This window comes from Betta splendens, chromosome 11 (assembly GCF_900634795.4).
Source record: "Betta splendens chromosome 11, fBetSpl5.4, whole genome shotgun sequence".
In the NCBI taxonomy this organism is placed as follows: Eukaryota; Metazoa; Chordata; class Actinopteri; order Anabantiformes; family Osphronemidae; genus Betta; species Betta splendens.
The window spans coordinates 12,559,662-12,578,889 of record NC_040891.2 but is presented as its reverse complement, the minus strand read 5'-3'; the positions used below and the strand labels follow the sequence as shown (position 1 = coordinate 12,578,889).

The 19,228-nt window shown below is 46.1% G+C and overlaps 1 protein-coding gene across 4 annotated transcripts in view; it reads left to right on the top strand.

Annotated features, from left to right (window-relative positions):
- angpt1 (angiopoietin 1) overlaps positions 1 to 19,009 on the top strand; it is a 33,536-nt gene extending 14,527 nt beyond the window's left edge. For 2 of the 4 annotated variants that reach the window (XM_029166968.3, XM_029166967.3), the window contains 6 exons: positions 281 to 513; positions 5,784 to 5,911; positions 7,185 to 7,286; positions 9,760 to 9,926; positions 15,513 to 15,643; positions 17,355 to 19,009. In XM_029166968.3, coding sequence (XP_029022801.1) covers positions 281 to 513; positions 5,784 to 5,911; positions 7,185 to 7,286; positions 9,760 to 9,926; positions 15,513 to 15,643; positions 17,355 to 17,518 — 925 coding nt within the window. In that variant the 3' untranslated portion in view covers positions 17,519 to 19,009. The other 2 variants (XM_055512950.1, XM_055512951.1) reach the window with 2 other exon arrangements.
- Positions 19,010 to 19,228: the final 219 nt, after the last annotated feature.

Sequence of the window (19,228 nt, the reverse complement as noted above, 5' to 3'; positions counted from 1 at the left end):
CACCTTTCAGACTGTATATTGATAACGGAAGGGCGTTTTCAGATGAGTCTGCATGGTGCATGATTAAGTGCGGAACACAAGTAACCAAACCTAGAGATATGAGTGGTTGTTTTTCTGTTTCTTGGAAACATATTTGTGTTTTCATATCCCTTGGTGGGGAAGATTTATGAAGCAAATGAAGCTTCAATCAGAACAAAGCTGAAATATTATAAGAATAAGTAACTTAATTCAGTTTTAGTCAGATGAAGCCTCTGATCATGAGCATTTTTCTTTACTTCAGCCTTTTAGAGCAAAAGATGTTAGAGATGGAGATGCGCCACCGCGAGGAGCTGGAGACGCTGAAGCAGGAGAAGGGAAGCCTACAGGTCTTGGTGGGGAAGCAGAGTGGGGTTATCAGGGATCTGGAAGCCCAGCTGAGCAAGGCCACAGGGAACAGCACAGCTCTGCAGAGGCAACAGCAGGAGATGATGGATACTGTCCACAACCTGCTCAACCTCTGCTCCAAAGACGGAGGTAAGCGAGCTCCAACCACTGTCATGCTCAAACCCATGGAACCAACTCACAGTGTAAATAAGATGTTATATAATATCCATTATGACCTGCATATATCAGAGCATATCCTGGCAGTTGTTTCGTGCTGGGGTTGGAGATGAAATGAGTCACAAAAGTGTAAGCAAATATTTAACCAAACCGAGAAGTCTGAAAGCTCGGCAAAACCGCCGTGAAAGGACTGGGCCAGCAGCTCAGCCCGGACCGAGCCCGTCAGTGAAATACCAGGAATGGTTTGGAAGGAGACAACAATAAGCAAGGCTGTGTTTTGAAGTCGAACTTAAAACAAGAACTCAGAACGTTCTGCATTTCTGATTACATTGGATATTTTAGCTGTAATTTGATACGACAAAAATAGTGGAGATGGTTTGAGCCATGTTAGCAAAAGATGATAGATTACGATGACTTTGGTAAGCCTCAAAGCCTGCTGTGTGGATGTGCTGGGTTTCCGTCCACCAGTGTACCTTATGCAATCAAAAACCAGAGTGGAACCACCGCATTATAGAAGCAAAGAAAAAGCGGAACAACAAAATGTCCTGGATGGAACCATCAGGAGTCTGTTCCTCAAAACATTACATATCACATTTGAATGGAAATGTGCCTCTTACCTTGTTTCAAGTCAGAAGCATCAAAGACAATGAGTGTGCACATGTTCATTCAGGGGAAGGAAAGTTAATAATTCACTAAAGTAAAGTGCTTGTCAGTCATCTGGTATTTGCTGATCCAAATTTTGTCCACCCCTACTGCCGATAACCCCGATCCAAGAAAATGCCAGATCACAATGTGCACAAAGTTTGTGGATTGGCTGTACGAGGGTTGAACTATGAGGCAATGTGTCAGATTTCGGCAAGGATCGGACCCACATGCACAGCGATGACTCGGTAGACAGTGGATATAGTTAAGAGAGTTTTTAATGACAGAATCCAAGTCACAAAACGGTCCAGGTCATTCACAGAGTAGCAACACCACAGGGCTTAGGCAAAATCGGGTCCGAGGACAGGCGGGAGTCAAAACCAGAAAGGGCTCAGATCACAGGAACATAATCGGCGGGCGTAGACAGGTCCAGAAACGAGCAGAGTTCAGTAACAGAGTGACTTACGAGAGTGGTCAGGATCAGACGAGAAGCAATGGTCAAAAACGTAACAGGGTCGATAACAGGGTAAGCTGAACTAGACAAATGCTGGAACGTGAGAACAATGAATCAACGATCTGGCGAATAACAACTGTCACAGGTGGTGCTTAAATGTCCTGGGGAGTGATGATGAATAGGGTACAGGTGCGTGAATAAGAACCGGAAGTAAAGTTAGCGCAGGCAGAGTGATGTGACAAACCGGAAACTGCTAAACTAAAACAGGAAGTGAAACTGGAGATCTGACACAATGCTCATCTTGTTTGGAATTACTTACCGGCGCTTGTCAGATGGAGCCACAGCATGGTCCATTCTCACATCTGTATGACACGACGATGACACCAGCTCCATAAACCTGAGCCCATACCAGGGATCCAGACGTGCGCTGACTATCAGATTCAGCGCCTGCACTGAAGCCGCTTCTTATTGTAACCCGGCGCGCTCCTGTTATTAAAAGCCATTTGGTGACTCTCGTAAACCAGCGTGGTGCTGCAAGAATCACAGTCATGTTTTAATTTCATAACATCTGTGCAAATAGCGCCACTACAATCACAATCAGAGGTCTTGGTTTGAAGTAAGAGGCTTATTCTTGCTCCCCTTTCTGTTACGTGGTCATACATCTGACCCCACAGCAGTTTAAGTGTCTTTGCTGGGTCGAACTCATTTGCCCCCAATTGAGCCATTTAAGCAGCAAACCCCTCCTGATCCCAATGTCGGTCCTAAATCCCAATGGTTTGACACGAACGTCTGTGTCTGGGGATTGTGCGCAGTCTCGTTTCCATTCGTGGGTTTCCTGCAAAGTCGCCTACCGTGATTCTTGAGGTTTCCCATCAGACAGGAAACAACAAGGGCATAAAAGTCATGAGTGGGTAAGTGCTGCACATGATTAACACATGCTTTGTATTTATCTTTCTACTCCCTTTTGTGAATGTAACAGCAGCCTTTGCTCGCACTCTATCTGTTTAGTCTGGATTTGTGTGTGTGCTACATCTAATTACCAGAGGTCTTTGGAGACCATTTAGTCTAACTGGTCATTATCTATCTCTATGTGTGTGTGTGTGTAACACTTGCATCATTTTGCCTCATCTTTTCTTATTATATATGTCAACCATTCATTTAATCACCTTTTTCTAGCACTGGAGGGGTCGGTAGATCAGGGAACCCCCCAACCCATTCCCCTCTTCATGAGTAGCATAGAGGCGATGGAACACGCCGCTGCTGCTCCGTGGTTGGTCCCTTCCTTTTCCATGATGTCGCTGAAGGTTGAGGCGGCCGTGTAGGTCAGAGGTCCTGCCTTTTCTTCACCCCAGCCAGAATAAGTCAAACTGTAATAGGTCCTGGGGGAAGGCTTGTCCAGAGGTGCTGAAGGAGTGGGTAGATCCCAGTGATCATCTGACACCCTGCACCCACTATTTTTCCCCAGCGTCAAAGAAAGCTCCTTGCTGGCGTGTTGAGGGGAGGGCCTTTGTTTGTTTGGGAAACGGATTTGTGTTTTCATTTGAGGAAGGGGTTAGCGTTTCATGCCATGAAGTGGCGTCTGCTTGCGCTAGGGTTTGTTTTGAAAGCTGAGCCGCAGCATTTCCTTTAAATCCTGGACCCAAATCATCTTTGACTTCGCTTTGGGGAAGATGACACACACTCACTTAAGCCTCATTTTGTCCCTGAATCTGTATTTCCATACTTAGTAGTTTTCCGTTTTCCATGCGTGGGTTTTGTATCGTGGGCTTTTAACTGCAGCGATGCAAAGTGTGGGTTGGGAGGATATTTGTGATGTGGCCAGATACAACAGTGAAGTTTGCAGTCATTACCTAAACCTCATTAGGATGCAATGAGCCACAAACGGTTATTAACAGTAATTGACCTCAGCCCTGAAACCTCATGTAAAGCTTTCTGGCTGCTACGACTTTGTTTTACAGTGTTCTATCATATCACTATGTGAATATCATTCATCACTTTTACAGCTGCTTACTTGAAGTCAAAGCGAGTGGAATTACAAGGTTCCATGCAAAGCTTGAAAGTGTTTAATGGTCCAACATGACAATGTGCTAGAATTGCTGCACATGATTATATTTCTGCATCACTGAGCGGGAGACTGAGTTGACACCTATTGTTGTAAAGTGCACGCTCTTATTGCTGGTCACCTCGGCGCCCTTCCTGGAACTACAGGGGAACTAGACGATTATACGCAGTGTTTGCACACATGCTGTGAAAGCTGCTAAATGGAGCAATATGTTTTGGTCAAAGTGGGTGAGATAATTGAATTCACCTGGTGTTAACATGATGAGACTCTGCTTGCTGTGAATGGTAGCCTTCTTCAGAGGTCGATGCAGGCTGATGTTTCAGGGGAAAAGCAATTTTATTATGCACCAGACTTTTGCATTTATCCTTCCTAAAACATGTATCTGTATAAATCACTTTAATTCTGAGCAGTTATTGGAGATTGATTATGGTCACATGGGAGCAGTGATGTCTATAGCGCTCCATTAAGCTCCATTATTTACTCACTTCACTTCTACTATTTGGACTCGTTTGGCAACGGTGCTGATTTATGCAAACACCCAAGCCCTGCTGGTTGTTTCACATGAACCCCCTGCTGAATACGAGTCCCCACTGAACCACAAAATATTTTTCTGTAAATAAATATTGGGACATAAATAATATTTGGAGAGCTGGGCAGCAAGCTGTTCAAGTGGAGCCGCTCCTACACTGGAGCGTCCAGTTCCATAGCAGACAGTCTCCTTTCGCCAAGGGAGATCTCAAAGGCGATTGTGAAATAATTGTTCACTCTATTACAGATTGAATACCAGAACATTCCCCTCTGACAATGATCCCCTTGGCCTCTAAGATGTGCCCCACTGTGTGTCAGCTTGGGGTAAATTACCGCCCGACAGGGCCGACCTTTGTTGTATTAGAGTCTGGGGTGTGAGGGTCCGCTCTGTCAACCTGTCACAGCAGGAGATTCTTGTTCCTGACACTCAATACTTTGTCAAAATGCTCCGATAGTTCACCCAAATAAGCAGCCGGCCTCCGCTGGGAAGCTGTTTGCTGAGGAGTGTGGGATCAAAGCGACGGCTAAGTATAGCTGTCACATTTCACTTTGCACGGACATCTTCTTCTACTCAACGTTTCCAACAATAAAAACAACGGTGTGAAACCAGAGACGAAGTGGGAACAGAGGACGAAGGAGAAGAGAGGGAAACATGGAACAAACGGAAGGAAATAACAAGAGTTAGCAAAGTAAATATAAACCACTTGTTATAACAGGAACCTGAAATTTATAGCTTGTAGTATTTTGTCCTTAGCTCCTTGCTCGGTTTCAAAATAGTGCTGCCGTAATTACCCACAGATGGAAATGTCTGAGGCATTTTCATGAAGTGAAAGCTCATCCACTCAGTTAACTGCTTGTCTCTATGTTGGTCGCCCTCAGATTATATCTGGCAGTTGCTAAACACCCACAGGGAGACCTCACCAATCAGCAGCTGCCTCTGACTCCTTAGATATGCTGTCCTTTGAGATGCATGGATGTTAAATATAATAAATGACCTTTTATTAAGCCCTGGGGAACAATGACCTCCATACTTGACACAAGGTTTGCGTGAACGCTAACATTTTCATTATCATCTGCATGGACACTGCTATTCTTGTGTCTGTATCTGGTGTATCAGCTATTGTAGCACCTGAGCTCTGTCAGTCAAAGCGCAAAGGTTCAAGTCCATTATTGAAAGTGTTCGCTGTCATACAGTTTATTATGGGATGTGCAAATTCCACTTGGAATAGAACAGAATATGAAATGTATGGGTGCGATAGCAGGTGGTTTGCTGAACTAGACCAGCCCTCACCTGAGTTAAATAACGGTCTGAAGCCGCTTTCATGGTGGCAAAGGTGACTTTACAATCTAACATCCATCCTCCTCCCATTGCAGTGAAAGACGCTGCATTGTCTTTAGGTGCAGCGTAGCGTGGGGAAGTGGAAGTTTCTTTAAAGTCATTTTTCCTCAGTAAAAACAGAAAGTGTTGTACATTGTGTTGTAAACGTTGTGTTAGCTTCTCTGAACTAGTCAGTCTTGTAATAGTAATAGTGCATTGCTTCTTTGTCGCACTCACAGTTGTGCCAAACAGCACCAAGGTCACGGAGGAGGAGAAGAAGCTCCGCGACTGCGCCGACCTCTACCAGGCCGGCATCCACAAGAACGGCGTTTACACCATCCAGGTCAATTCACAGGAGACCAAAAAGGTGAGAAGCCACAATATCGGTCTGCGGCCGGCTGCAGTGTGAGGGCATCAGCATCTTCATCACATCTAACCAGCACTTTCACAGTGCAGGGTTTCACCGGTTTTCTTTGAGTCGAAGCAGAGTCAACTCCCCCTCGAGTCACCGCAGGACATCATCCACTTGATGAGTGTGAATGACGGGCGTGAGCTGCTGCGCGAATGTCTAAAGCTGAAAATACATTGGACAGCTTTGGGTGCTGCGCTGCAGCAGGAGGGGGCGAGGTGTGAAACAGGGATGTGAAACAGGATACTGAGCTAATCAGGAGGGCGACAATTAGTGCAGAAGTGTGTGTGTGTGTGTGTGTGTGTGTGTGTGTGTGTGTGTGTGTGTGTGTGTGTGTGTATGTGTGTGTGTGTGTGTGTGTGTGTGTGTGTGTGTGGGTGTGCTTACTTCTATAATATATTTGCATACCTGCGATTATAATATTTAAATCTGTTTTGGAAGAGTTTTGACTGAATGTGAAAATGTACCTATACAGTAACTTAACCCTTGACTCTAGCTTTTTAAATTTGATTATTCTTGAGATCATTCCATCAAAATCCTTTTTGTGTTGTAAACTGGGGCTTTTTGAGAGGCTGAAACTTTTTTGTGTTTTATCTTGGTTGACGGGAGAAGGTTTGTAATGATTGCTTGTGTGAGTTTTGTGCATGTTTGCCATGAGTGATGAACTGGAAACCAGTAGAAAATGATTCTGGGGGACCTCCCTAATGATACCCAGGCTGCACTGGTGTGTGTTCAGCTGTGGGCTGGCGGAGGTGAAGGACCTTCTCTACACCACCCTGGCCTCCCCTCCTCAAAACAAAGAGCGACGCTGGCGATAGAACACCGGCCCTGCATTATCAGCTTACACACACTGAGGTCCAAGGTTAAGGGCCACATTACGCCCAGGTGTCTGCTGGTATGTGTCCAGTCTGGACCACCGCTTTGATCCTGGAGGAACAAGGCGCTCTAATGAGGAACATCTCTGGGGAGTTAGTGAGGGATAAGAGACACTGATTAAATTGAAGAGGACGTGCATACGTCACATTCCCAAGGATGATTCATCAGGAAAGCAGGGAAAAGGAGTGTCTGACACTACATAATTGGCCGGATGACCCTTCACTGTTTGTTGAAGCCTCTGAGAGTCACATTGGATGCATTAGACTTGCGGTTACAGCAAGACCCACCTCTGATCCGTCACCTTCTGTGAGCGTTTTCCACCCGTCGTTACATCTCCTCATTTTAACTTGTGCAGGTTTTCTGCAACATGGAAACGGCCGGTGGTGGGTGGACGGTCATCCAGCACAGAGACAACGGCAGCGTGGACTTCCAGAGAACGTGGAAGGAGTACAAGATGGTGAGATAAGAGACACTCGCCAGTATCTACACCATCATCCATATCCATTAAGAGCAAGACAATTAGACACAAAACAACAACTCAAGACAGAAATGGAGAGAAAGCACTCATCCATAACCATTAAGGATGAATTACAAAGTTGTGCGATTACCAAAACATCCTGCTTCAACAATACATTTATGTTCAGGGGTATTATGACAAATGGCTTGTGCTTTTTGGCCTGTGTTAAACATGCTGAAACGACTGATCCAGGGCTGTTTGGAAACTTTGAGCAGATGTCACTTCTCCACTGCAACAGCCCCGGCTTCGCGTTTGCATTAGTATTATTGTCTGGGGTGTCTGAGACTTGTTGGGCTCCTCGGCCAAGGCTTTGGTGACATGTTATTCTACCTCTTTTCCAACAGGAAATTATTAGCTAAATCTGAAAACAACACGTGTCCGCGGTGCTCAGCGCCATGTCAGCTGCTTCATGCATTCACCGTGAAGGAGAAGTCAGTGCGTGCTTTTACTGAGGGTGTTAAAACCTCCAACCTCCGCTGTGTTTATATGGCAAACTGGATATGTTATTGTTGGCACTTGCATCACTGGTGCAAGTCACCTGCGTGTTCCTTCCTTCAGTTTCCACAGTTTACCGTGAAACGGGCGGCGCTGCCTCCATTCCCTGCCTTCTGTCTGTTTCAAGTTTAAATCTTTCCGTTCTTTCTGCTGCTCTTGTTTTACCACCTAACACTCATGTTTGTGAGACTTCCAAAGAACTTTGACATTTCTAGAGAGAGGCAGAAATGTAACAGTCATTTATTTAAAATGATCTTCAAAATGTCTGCGGGTTTGAAGAGGAAGTTGAAAGGTTGAGAGGTTTAAAAGCAACAGACAGAATTAATAAAAGGGAAACTGGGCAATAAAGACCAATTAGAAGAAGGAAATAAAGATGTGAGGTCTGAACACAGCAGCTTGGAGACACTTTGAACAGGTGCAGTACAGGAGGCCACACATGGCTGCATTTATGTAGTAGCTTCCTGTTACCCACAGTAACTCTAACCCAGATGTGTTTATACCGAATCCCAACCAAATCACATGCACAGTTCTTGCTTATTGTTGCTATTAAGTTTAAACCTCCAGTAACGAGAGGTTGGTTGGCGCGCGTAGTTGTTGTATTACTGGAATTCAGAAAACAGCACATTGCTGAAATGGATCCTTCTAGAACATCCAGCCTCTGTAGTAGAAACCACAAATCCCGATGAAAGCATCCAACATGGAAAAATATCCCCTTTTGAGCAAAAGTAAGTGTTAAATAGCAGCTTATTATCCAACCGATGAACGTCCGATGGCTTTGGGGACCGCTATGACGAGAAAGTGTTGAGTAATGGACTTGCACCATAATTCGAATTTATCTCTGTGCATCAGTTCTGAGAAGAGATTTACCGATACCAAAAAAAGGGATTTTACAAAGTCTGACTGAAACTCAAACCCGGCGCCGCGTCCAACAATATGTCCAACCATCGCCTCCCATCTTTTGTGAGTTGAAGGATACAGATCAGATTCGCGTGTGAAGCGCCGTGAATCACCGGAACCATACGAAGCTGTCAACAGAGCTGGAGTCCAAGCCTTGTCTCTGTCCAGGATTCTCAAGATAAACCGTGGTCACTGTTGGCAACGTTGGACCGAGCTGAAAGCCAGTCGGAACGGAACATCTCATCAGGAGTGAGATCAATTGCGGAGAAAAAAGCCCCCGTCACTTTCTCTTCCACCCCTCGGCAGGACATGCCTAAGTCCAGAGGAATGCCCCATATTTACTTTCCCCTCTCCCCTCCTCGTCCCCCCTCTTCCCCAGTCTTTAATGGAGCGGTCTGGACTCTCCTGTCAGGGCTGTAATGTCATCCCGCTCCCCTCTGCAATGCGCCGCTCGCGCTGTCAGGAGCACTTTGCCGGCGGTCCGGGTCCCGCTCTGATCAAATATGAGCTGTTGCACATTGTTGAAGGAGTGTCTCTGCATGCAGTGTATATTTTCATATAGAATTCTTCAGCTAATAATGAGTTTAACATGTGTGACTAAAGTAGGAGACGGAAATAAAACAAGGTGCATGTATATTTCAGCTGGTACTGATTTCACTTGTCCTTTACTTTATAGCTAAATAAAGTGTGTCCATCGAAGGCGTGGAGCCAAAAGCATGTGTGTGTTTCTGATAGATTAAACTACAGTACAATGCTAAATATTTGTGCAGTGCAGAAATTTGTGGTGACAGATTAAGGGCCACATAGCTGGTGATCTGGAACTGTTTGTTCTGACCTATTTTAGTCACAGACAGGAGACAAATGAACAAATGCAAACAAAAAAATCTTCATCTGATTCACTCCACAATCCTCTGCTGTTAACATTTGCATGAGTCCGAGAAGAGAGAGGCCACAGCCCCGAACGATGTCCAGTAAAAGACGAGAACCACCTTCATGCCCATTGTTTCTCCGGTGCCTTCAGGGTTTTGGGAGCGTGTCCGCGGAGCACTGGTTGGGCAACGAGTACGTGCACCAGCTGACCGGCCAGAGGCAGTACGCGCTGCGCGTGGAGCTGACGGACTGGGATGGGCACCAGGCCTTCTCGCTCTACGACCGCTTCCAGGTTGGCAGTGAGAAGCAAAACTACAGGTAATTCTGTTTGCCTGTCTCTCTGTGTCTCTCAAAACTCTGTGTTTAGCACTTATTACTTAAGAACGGACAAATGAAGCAAGCAGGGCTGAAATAAAGGACAGAATGGTGAAAGTGCTCATATTTTGAGCCCAGCTAGTGGCTAGGAACCTTCCAGACAGCTCACTCATGTCTGATCTTCTCTGTAATCTGTGGCGAGGTTTTTCTGCTTGCAGATTCCTTCCACCCCAGATGTATTGCCTGTCGTCGTCTCCTCGTTGAAAACTCTCATTCTGATTGACGCTTTGTCTCTCTCTGTGTTGCTAAGGCAAAGGTTTCTGTTTTCGTTTGAGGGGGTTAATGATAACAAGCCTCTCACTATGGCAGATGCCAGACTCCCTCAGATGTGGAAAACTGCAGCAAATTCCAGAGTTTCGAGCAAAAATCTGGCCTCGGAGGAGGTCGCCTGACATCTCCAGTACAACAGTTTCCACTGGAGGGTTGGTTCTGTCTGATAAGAGGTCGCCTTAGTTGCAATGTGTCTTGCATTCGTCTATGAATGATGAAATAAGAAACAAGATTGTGTTGCCTAAAAGACCTTTTCCTCAATTCTTCTATTTCTCTTAGCAAAGCTCTGGAGAGGAGCGCAGGGAGGCCATTACGCTAGATGCCATGTCCAATTTAAAGAATTGTCTTGCATTGACAGGGGGTTGACTTCTTGAGGAGTTTCCACCTGGAGCGTGTAGGAAGATGGATTAGAAACAAATGGGAAATAAATATATAGAATGGGAAATAATATATATACATTTATATATTGATATATTGATATATATATATTCTGAATTCATTCAATGTGTGACCTCATTGTGAGGATGTACAGTAGTGTAACTGAGGATACGTCCAGTCTTCTTTCTGCCTTGAAAAATACCGATCGATTTTAAAATTTTGAGGTCTATTTTTTGTGGTATCCAAGACAACGTTGCCACTTTTGTTAAGCCTTATCATTTTATTGATTGTGCGAAATTAAACACGTCAATATCCCCCCGGCTCATTTTCTCCATCTTTAGAGGCAGACCCGTGGAATAGATGTCCAGTCAACATGCAGATGTCTATAAATAGATTTGTTCTTGAAAATAGTTGTGGTATGATAATAACACAGTGCTGCTCTGAAACACAGGCCAAAGCAAGCCAGATGGCCTGGCCCCGAACAAACCCACCCTGCCGCCTTCCCCTTTCATTCCCCTCTGGCACCTCCTCGCTTTTAAATGTCAAATAATCTGCGACAAGCGCTCCAGATTGCATTTATTGCTCTGACACATAGGCGATAGTCGTAAGCGATATGACCGGTCCACTAGTTTCGGATTGTTTTCTTGCCATCTGCTCTGGTTTACTGGAACACAGCCTGCGTCAGCGAGAGGCAGACCTCATATGGTGCAGTGACTCGGCCCTTTGCTCCGTCGTACAAAGACACACAACCCGCCTCACTGTAGGGATTAAAACATGTAACTCATCCAAGGCACAAGCACCACTTGAAGGCCTGTTAGAATAAGAGAAGACCAGAGGGGATGCTGACGACTCACCATTTTTCATAAATAATATCGTGCATCTCCAGCCAGGAAACGCATGTCCTGCTGCCAGCCGGGTTTCATCCACTCTACGTATTGCGTCAAACAGGAATTGCGGTAATTTTGCAGGAAGGGAGGGAGGTGTGCAAATATTACTTGTTGAAAAAGGGCCTGGTAATCTTTTATAAGTGAAGTCATGTACATGGAGTCATATTCTAAGCTAAAAGACTCCAACAACAGCACAGTGGTTAAAGCTGTACAACAGTTGAAGACTAAATTGAACACTGTAGTTTCCAACAATGAAGGTCTTTAGTATTTGCATAAAGTACATCCATCATATCTGACACAAACAATCTCCGTTCATGTGAACGGACGGATGCCCAGACTTAACTCTCTTAATTCTGCCCTAAGCACAAGTCTAATTGTGAAAACAGAGACCCAGACAGAGTCCAAGCTCATTTCTAACAGTGTGTTAGCACCAAGGAAAGCCCCCGATTCACAGCCGCCAAAATTAGAACCATATTTGCAGATTTAAGTTGCAACAGCACGCGTGATCTCCATAGGTTTCATTTTTCTGGCGAGTGTCAGACTTTTTATACCTAAATTATGTCCATGTGACATTTATATGAGTAGAACTCCTACACTGTCATTCTGATCAATTCAAATCTATAATCTCTTGTGGTTTCAGGTGTCTCTGTTGATGTTCACTGCTTTTAAAGACATGGTCATCATTAGAGTTGACTGAGTAGAACATTAGAGCAGGAAACGATAGCAGCCACATAAGAGGAATCTGACATGAGCCATGTTGTTTTAATGATTGTACAAAGCCTGTGGACACTAGTTTCAGGGGTGAATTTGGGTTCAGTGGGTTAAGTTTCGATTAAACCACAAAGTCATAATGTTGTGAAATGAGCCCTGTTGTTTATTTTTTGTTTTTTGCTCATTGTGACTAAGGTTGCCATAATTGCAGGGGTTACTATCTTTATAAACAGCAGAAAAAGGCCCCTGTCATTAAAGATGATTAGGCTGCAGCGCTGCAGCATTGGCTCAGAAAGGAAAATAATGAAATCAAATGTAATCTGATGACCCAAAAATGTTGTTGGAACAATAAACTTAAAATGAACACATTCAGTTAATAACAGTCATCCATCAAAGTTTCTTTGTTTTACTTTGATTGATCCTACTGTGCTTAGTGTCGAAATGCATAACGGGAAAAATTAAGTCAAGCAAAAAAGTTAAATAATGAAGAGACACAAGTATAGTATACACTGAAAAAAAGTGTGTTACACAACACGTAATGCTGTTACTGTAAAGAGCTACAAACTGTAATGACACGTGCTTTCAGGCAGATGACCAGGATCTGAACCGTCTTATAGTTATTTGACTCACAGCTCAGGGATGTACAGTATGCGCAGACACAGGTTGAGGTTTACAGGGTTTAGTCTCAGCGTCGGAGACCGGAGACGTGCCTGTTTATTTTTGAACCAACCGTTACATTTTGATTCAGAAACCTGTCTTTTTCAGACAGCCGGGCTCTTGAATCATGAGATTTCTAATAGCCTGCGTCCCCCCGGACGCAGATAGACCTTTCATATGTTTTCCATGTGGGGATAAAGAATAAATTGGCAGAGATTTGGCTTCCAAAACACGGTGATTTCTATTGTTTCCAAGGCTCATGCTGAGATAAGTTTTTTCTACTTGAACCCAGTCATCATAAGCTCCTAGTTTCCCTTTAGGAGAGTTGCATAGAAATGAAGTTAAAGTTTACCTGTAACCAAATGTATTATTTAAAATTATTGGCAGGTATCTGCCTTGTACCAGTGGAACCCTCCTGGCTGTTACTGTGATGTAAATCTACTCTTCACTGGATTTGAACCATTGTTCACATATTTTGCCCAGAGAAAATTACGATTTTGAACACAAGAAGCGTTGGCTTCGTCCAAGAGCTCCAAGCAGGTCGTCTGCTTCGGTATCTGCTTCACGTGTCAGAGGAGCTACAGTAAATGGCGGTGTGTGTCAGCAGAGCTCCGCCTGCCAGACACCTCCACGGCCTCCCAGTAGGAAACGAGCCATCGGTCAGGGTGATTAACCTCTGCAATGGGCCAATCAGAGCGCGGTTCAGGAGGCTAATCGCTGCCATGTGTCTAACAGCATGCGCTCGACTCCGACTCTGAGCTGCCACCTTCACCTACGCAGGGGAAATCAAGCTGGCACGACCTTTGGAAACTGAAAAGGTTCCAAAATTCACTCAAACAAATCATTCATTACAATTAGGAATAAAAAGGGAAATTTTGTATTTTGGTTGTAAGAGTCCTTTAATGACTATAAGCACTGATGCTCAGTCACAGTGAGTGACTGAGAAGGTAACGCACCGACTTCTCCCCATTGTTTAAATGGAGTAAATGATTCTCTTCATGGCTCAATATTTTGCTTTCAAATGAGTCTTGACCAATCGTATCTCCCAGCTTCAACAGGAACCATCAGGTGAGCGCTTGTTTCTTGGTAATTTGCTGCCTGGCTGCGCAGATGCGTGCGTCCCGATGCGTTTCATTACCATAAATCACGAGATGCCCCAAACGTCTGTGGTCTCCTCCCGCCGGCAGAGAAAAACGGCTCCGCTAAAAGCGCGTCGTCCTCTTGAATTCATCACTTGGCTCATCTGTGGGATTCTGCGCCTCTCACTGAGCGCATAATGGGCCCTGACAGGAAGAGCAGCACATGGCGGCGTGGTGAACGCGTGACGCAGCCGGTAAACACAGCCACAGACTATTTAAAGGATCCTGTCAAAGTGTCAGCACGAAAATCCCCGTGATGTGCTCTGGAGAACGGAGGGCGAACGGCCTGAAAGCCTGTTCTTTCTCAGAGCGGTAGCAGACTTCACACTTGACACATCGTGTTTTACTCCTCACTAGCAGGAATTAGCTAATAGACGTCCCGCTACCCGTAAGTGAGGCAGTTTGTTGGAATGTGAGTCCACAACCGCTAAGTGTCCCATAAAGCATGTGCTGCCCAGTCGACACCAGACAATACTTCAGCCCGTGTCACAGATGATGCGGTGTTCCCAGGAACCATTGGGCCCGGGTCCAGACTCAGCCGCGTCCAGTGGCCGTTCGGTGCCATCAGACAGAACCCCCCGCGTCGGAGCGTTGCATGTATTTGCTCAGTGGTTTAAAGAATTCCCCACACTTTTCACTTCATCGTACAAATAAGCAGCTGTATAAACACAGGAGTCGTTCACATTAAACGGCTTCTGTGAGAGCTTCAAGCTGACGCCTCACACACAACGCACTGTTCGGAACACTGCGAACGGGGTGCAGGGCTCCCTGGACTCACAGTGGACTGGCACCTATGACCACCAGACGTCTCCCTCTGTGACACATGGACACAGACAAAGGCAATAGTGCCCCCTACAGCAGCTCAAACTGGAGCAGGCGAAGGAACGCAGGGAATTTAATGCGTTAGAGTTTAGCTGCTGAGTCTGGAAAGCGATGACAGTCTCCTCAGCCTCAGGTTCCATCCAGTTTGGATCATTCTAGGCTCAGCCCTCCCTCAGAGCTCTAACACAATGTAGAATGCACCCTTAGCTTCCTGACACAGTCTGTTTGAATTGGCCTCTTCAAACATATAGAGGAGTGAGTGCTTTAACACACGACCACTCTCATCCCAGAGAGAGCAGAGCTGCTGTACCTGTGGCTGCAGGTCGCTATTGTGTTAACAATTGATTCATGTCTGTTATTCTGGTGTAAATTAAATTACTGCAGTGCGGTGAATGTGATTCCCAGACATTTCCAACTCCCTGTCACCTCCTAATCATTTCCATCTCTTCTATGTCTTTATCTTATATCCTCTTCACTGCGTTAATGTTGTTCCAGGTGTTCTATATGCACTTAATCACAACAAAAAGTAAATACGTCCCCGGAGACGCGTCTTTGTGCTTGTTATGTCTTCATGCTCGCTCTGCCTTGCTCCTCTCACCCTTCCTCCCCCTGATGTGTTTTCATGTCCTCGCTCCCTCGTCTCCCCCCCTCCTGATGTCTTTCAGGCTGTTCCTGAAGAGCCACAGTGGGACTGCCGGCAGACAGAGCAGCCTTGTGATCCACGGAGCAGACTTCAGCACCAAGGACATGGACAATGACAACTGCCTGTGCAAGTGTGCGCTCATGCTAACTGGAGGTGCGTATGTGTGTGTGACCATTAGCTGCAGGCTAATGGATGAGTCACAGTTGTCACAATCTGTGTAATTAAAGCCCATTATTCCATAAATTAATGAAGCTGAAATACAGTGGATTTAGCGTTTATTTATCTCGTGGCACCACGGAGGCAATAACATGTACTGTCGAAAACAATGCCATGGTGCAACCGTCTACAAGTGACTTCATGACCAGTCATTAGACCGGGCCATTACGCTCTTGCAGTGGGCTACCATGGCCATTTAGAGCTTTATCTGCACCTATTAGAGCGCGCTCTGCATCGCCTTCCAGCCGCGCTGTGGTTGGACCACATTAGAACTTTCCCTGGGCACGGCACCAAGTGTCAGACACATTTATAAGTCTGTGTAAGTGGAGCCCGCTGAACCCGGCTGTCACCTCATGGCAGCTCCGCTGCAGAGTCCTGACCCGGTGCTCATCAAGAGTTTCCATGAGCAGATTTAGGGCCGGCGCTACCTCTTAGGTCACTGCGAATTAAATGTGGTGAAGAGAGCTGGCATCAGATCAGCCGCCAGCTCCACTCTGGGTGTAGGAGTGTATGTGTATGTACAGCAGCTGGAATCATGGGATTTGTCCCTGATCCGTCTTACATTCAATGCTGTGAGTTTCAGAAACATGCAAACATAAGAAAAAGAAGGAATGAATGTGTTTTTCATTAACCTAACGCCAGGCGACACAGAGGGATGGAGCCCTGATAGCGGGACGCAGCGTGGTCCATATATCCTGAGAACCAGCTTCATTCTTTTCCTCAGCTAGTGAAACTGTCTGGCCTGGAAGCAGAGGACACAGATCATAAATCCCACAGGATCACCGTTGCACTAAATGTTTATGTGTGTCGTGGCAGTTGTGTGGTCTGCAGCTCATCAACAAGCAGAGGATGTGGAGTAGGATCCACACACTGTGCTGCTTTACGCCTGAGAGGAAAACACACTCTAATAAATAAACAGCAGGTTGCACAATGCGCACCCTGCGACCTGCTATCAGCGTTACACCACCTCCTTTCAGCTCCTCGACGGAGAGGAGACTGAGGCAACATAGTAAACGCGTGGGCCCTGAAATCAAAGCAGTGAAGTGAAAGAAGCTGAAGCGCCCAACGGAGCTGAGGAAGCTGCACATTAGTTCGCTCTATGCACAAACACCTCAGGTAAAAGCTGGAACATAAAGCAGGTCCACCAATGGCGACTTTGTATCTGATCGGTACCAGGACCGCGGGCAAAGCGTGGCTCCTGATTCCCAACAGGACAGGAAGTTTCATCCTGGTCTGTCAGACGAGACAGTGAAAGCACTGCTATTTGTCAACACCTTCTGTTTGTGATGTGTATTTTGTGTAGCAACATATTTACCCTTCAGCTAAATACAAGACGTGTGACCTTGGAAGCAGAATGAAGGTTCTCGCGCCGCGTCCAGCTGGTGTGTTGCCTCCTGTTTAAAATAGGGCGCTGAGCAGCAGGTACTGGTCGGATGAACCCAGTGACAGTAACACATGCAGCAGATAGCGCTGAAATGTGGCCTGAATCATTTCCATGACCCTGCTGGAGAGGCCATGGGAAACCTGGCGCTGGTGACAGACGTCTGATGGACGTGGCTGAATCTCAGCTCAGGTTCATGGTGTCCTTCGGTGACAACCGTCACTTGTTTTACTCGTTTTCATCTGCTCCTCTCTCCTGTTTCGTCAGGTTGGTGGTTCGACGCCTGCGGCCCGTCCAACCTGAACGGCATGTATTTCGCCCAAGGACAGCACATAGGGAAGCTGAACGGTATCAAGTGGCATTACTTCAAGGGCCCCAGCTACTCGCTGCGAGCCACGGCCATGATGATCCGCCCGCTGGACTTCTCCTAGTCTTTGATCTGCTGAACGGCTCACCTCCAGCAGCTCCGTGGCGCATCAGAGCCACTCTTTCTATTTCATCCTCGCCTCATCTCATCTCTCTGGCCGCTGGAGTCGTCCAGTAAATCTTGTATCCGCCCTGGCTCCGGCCCAGAGCGGCCGCCAACGCGGCGCTACTGTTGCTTCACAATCTTTCTCCCCGACTGAACCGTCGCAGCTCTGGGGAGGAATAAAGGGCACGGAACGACTCCCCACAGCTGATTTACTCTCCAAATGAGAGTCACAACCTCTAACGTGCGAAGGTGTGGTCGCTCACAGGTTGGACCTGTGCACATCACACACACACACACACACAGCCATGCATTCAAGCATGATGACAAAACAACAGTTCTCCATTTTGTTTGAAACGCGTGTTTTAATCATTTGAAAGACTCAAACTCTGCCTGATGGGACGCGGCTTGAACAGAGCTGCGCTGACTGTGCTGCAGGACAGAGACCAAGAGCCTATAAACCTTTGTTTGTATCTACATTGTGTTTTAGTACCATTTTTATTACTACATTTGTATGCAATACTCACAGGAAGATCGAGCGGCCTTTTGTACTGTACAGTGTATATTGAATTTCTATGTGCATCATTTATAAAACACAAGCTCTGCTTTAAGGTGACCTTGAAATCCGAGTGTTGACGGACAGTTGGTGATGGTTCGGGCCCCACCTGCAGCCTGCACTGGCAGCCGCACACTTGCTGTCTTGACAAATTGTGATTATTTTTAGAGCCCGACATGTGAGGTTGTTATTGGATTAGGTTCTGGACTCGGATTCATTCGCCTTGATTTTGGCTGAGAGTCGAGCGGCCTCTGCCAAGGGTCCGATCGTGAGCGATGGCAGAGACATTAATTCAGATGCATTTCATTAGTAGAACGAGCAGGAAAGTGTTTGCGTGTGAATAATGTGTAAAACATGCTTCGTGTTCCTCTGTGGGATGATGAAGAACAAAGCTGTGATCCCTCCAGAGCCACACAGACGCGGTTGCTTATATTAAGCGGACGTCCCCTGCACCAGCTCCTCTGTCTGTTCATCGCCTGACTTTAAAGACCAGACATGTTCCAACCTTTGCCCTCCAGACACACATCATGAAGACGAGCTGCTCCACAGGCATCGGCGTTGCGCTCCGTCCACTGTTTCCCATCAGCGCAGGAATAAGGGAGCTGGAGTTGGATGCGAAGCGTGACACGAATGATTCCACCAAGCGAGTGTTTCATAAGAACCGGACCTCCTGAGGGGGTGCACGCGGTGAGAACCGGGTTCATTTTCAGACTAAAACTCTGATTCTTTTGTACTTTTACTGAGGGAAGCTCTATGAACACAATGTGCCTGGATCACTCTGCCTTTACCTCGCTAACTGTAGATTTGCAGATTTATTTAAACATCTTTTGTAACATGTGGTCAGTGATGTGTTGCTAGATTAAATAAAGGCGCATGTGATGCACTAATGTTTTCAAACCTCTCTCAGGCTCCATCTTTCAGCCAAACTGACCTGATGATAGTTCTGGGTTTAAAGTGGGGGATCCTGCATTTATCCCCTGTTGCACCAGACTTCAAAACACTTCCTATTGTGATCATCTCCTCAACGGCCTTTTACATCTTCCTTCACATCACGTCAAGCGAACTGGTGCAGAAAGCCGTGAGCCAAACCTCACAGCGAGACGGACGTGCTCTCTT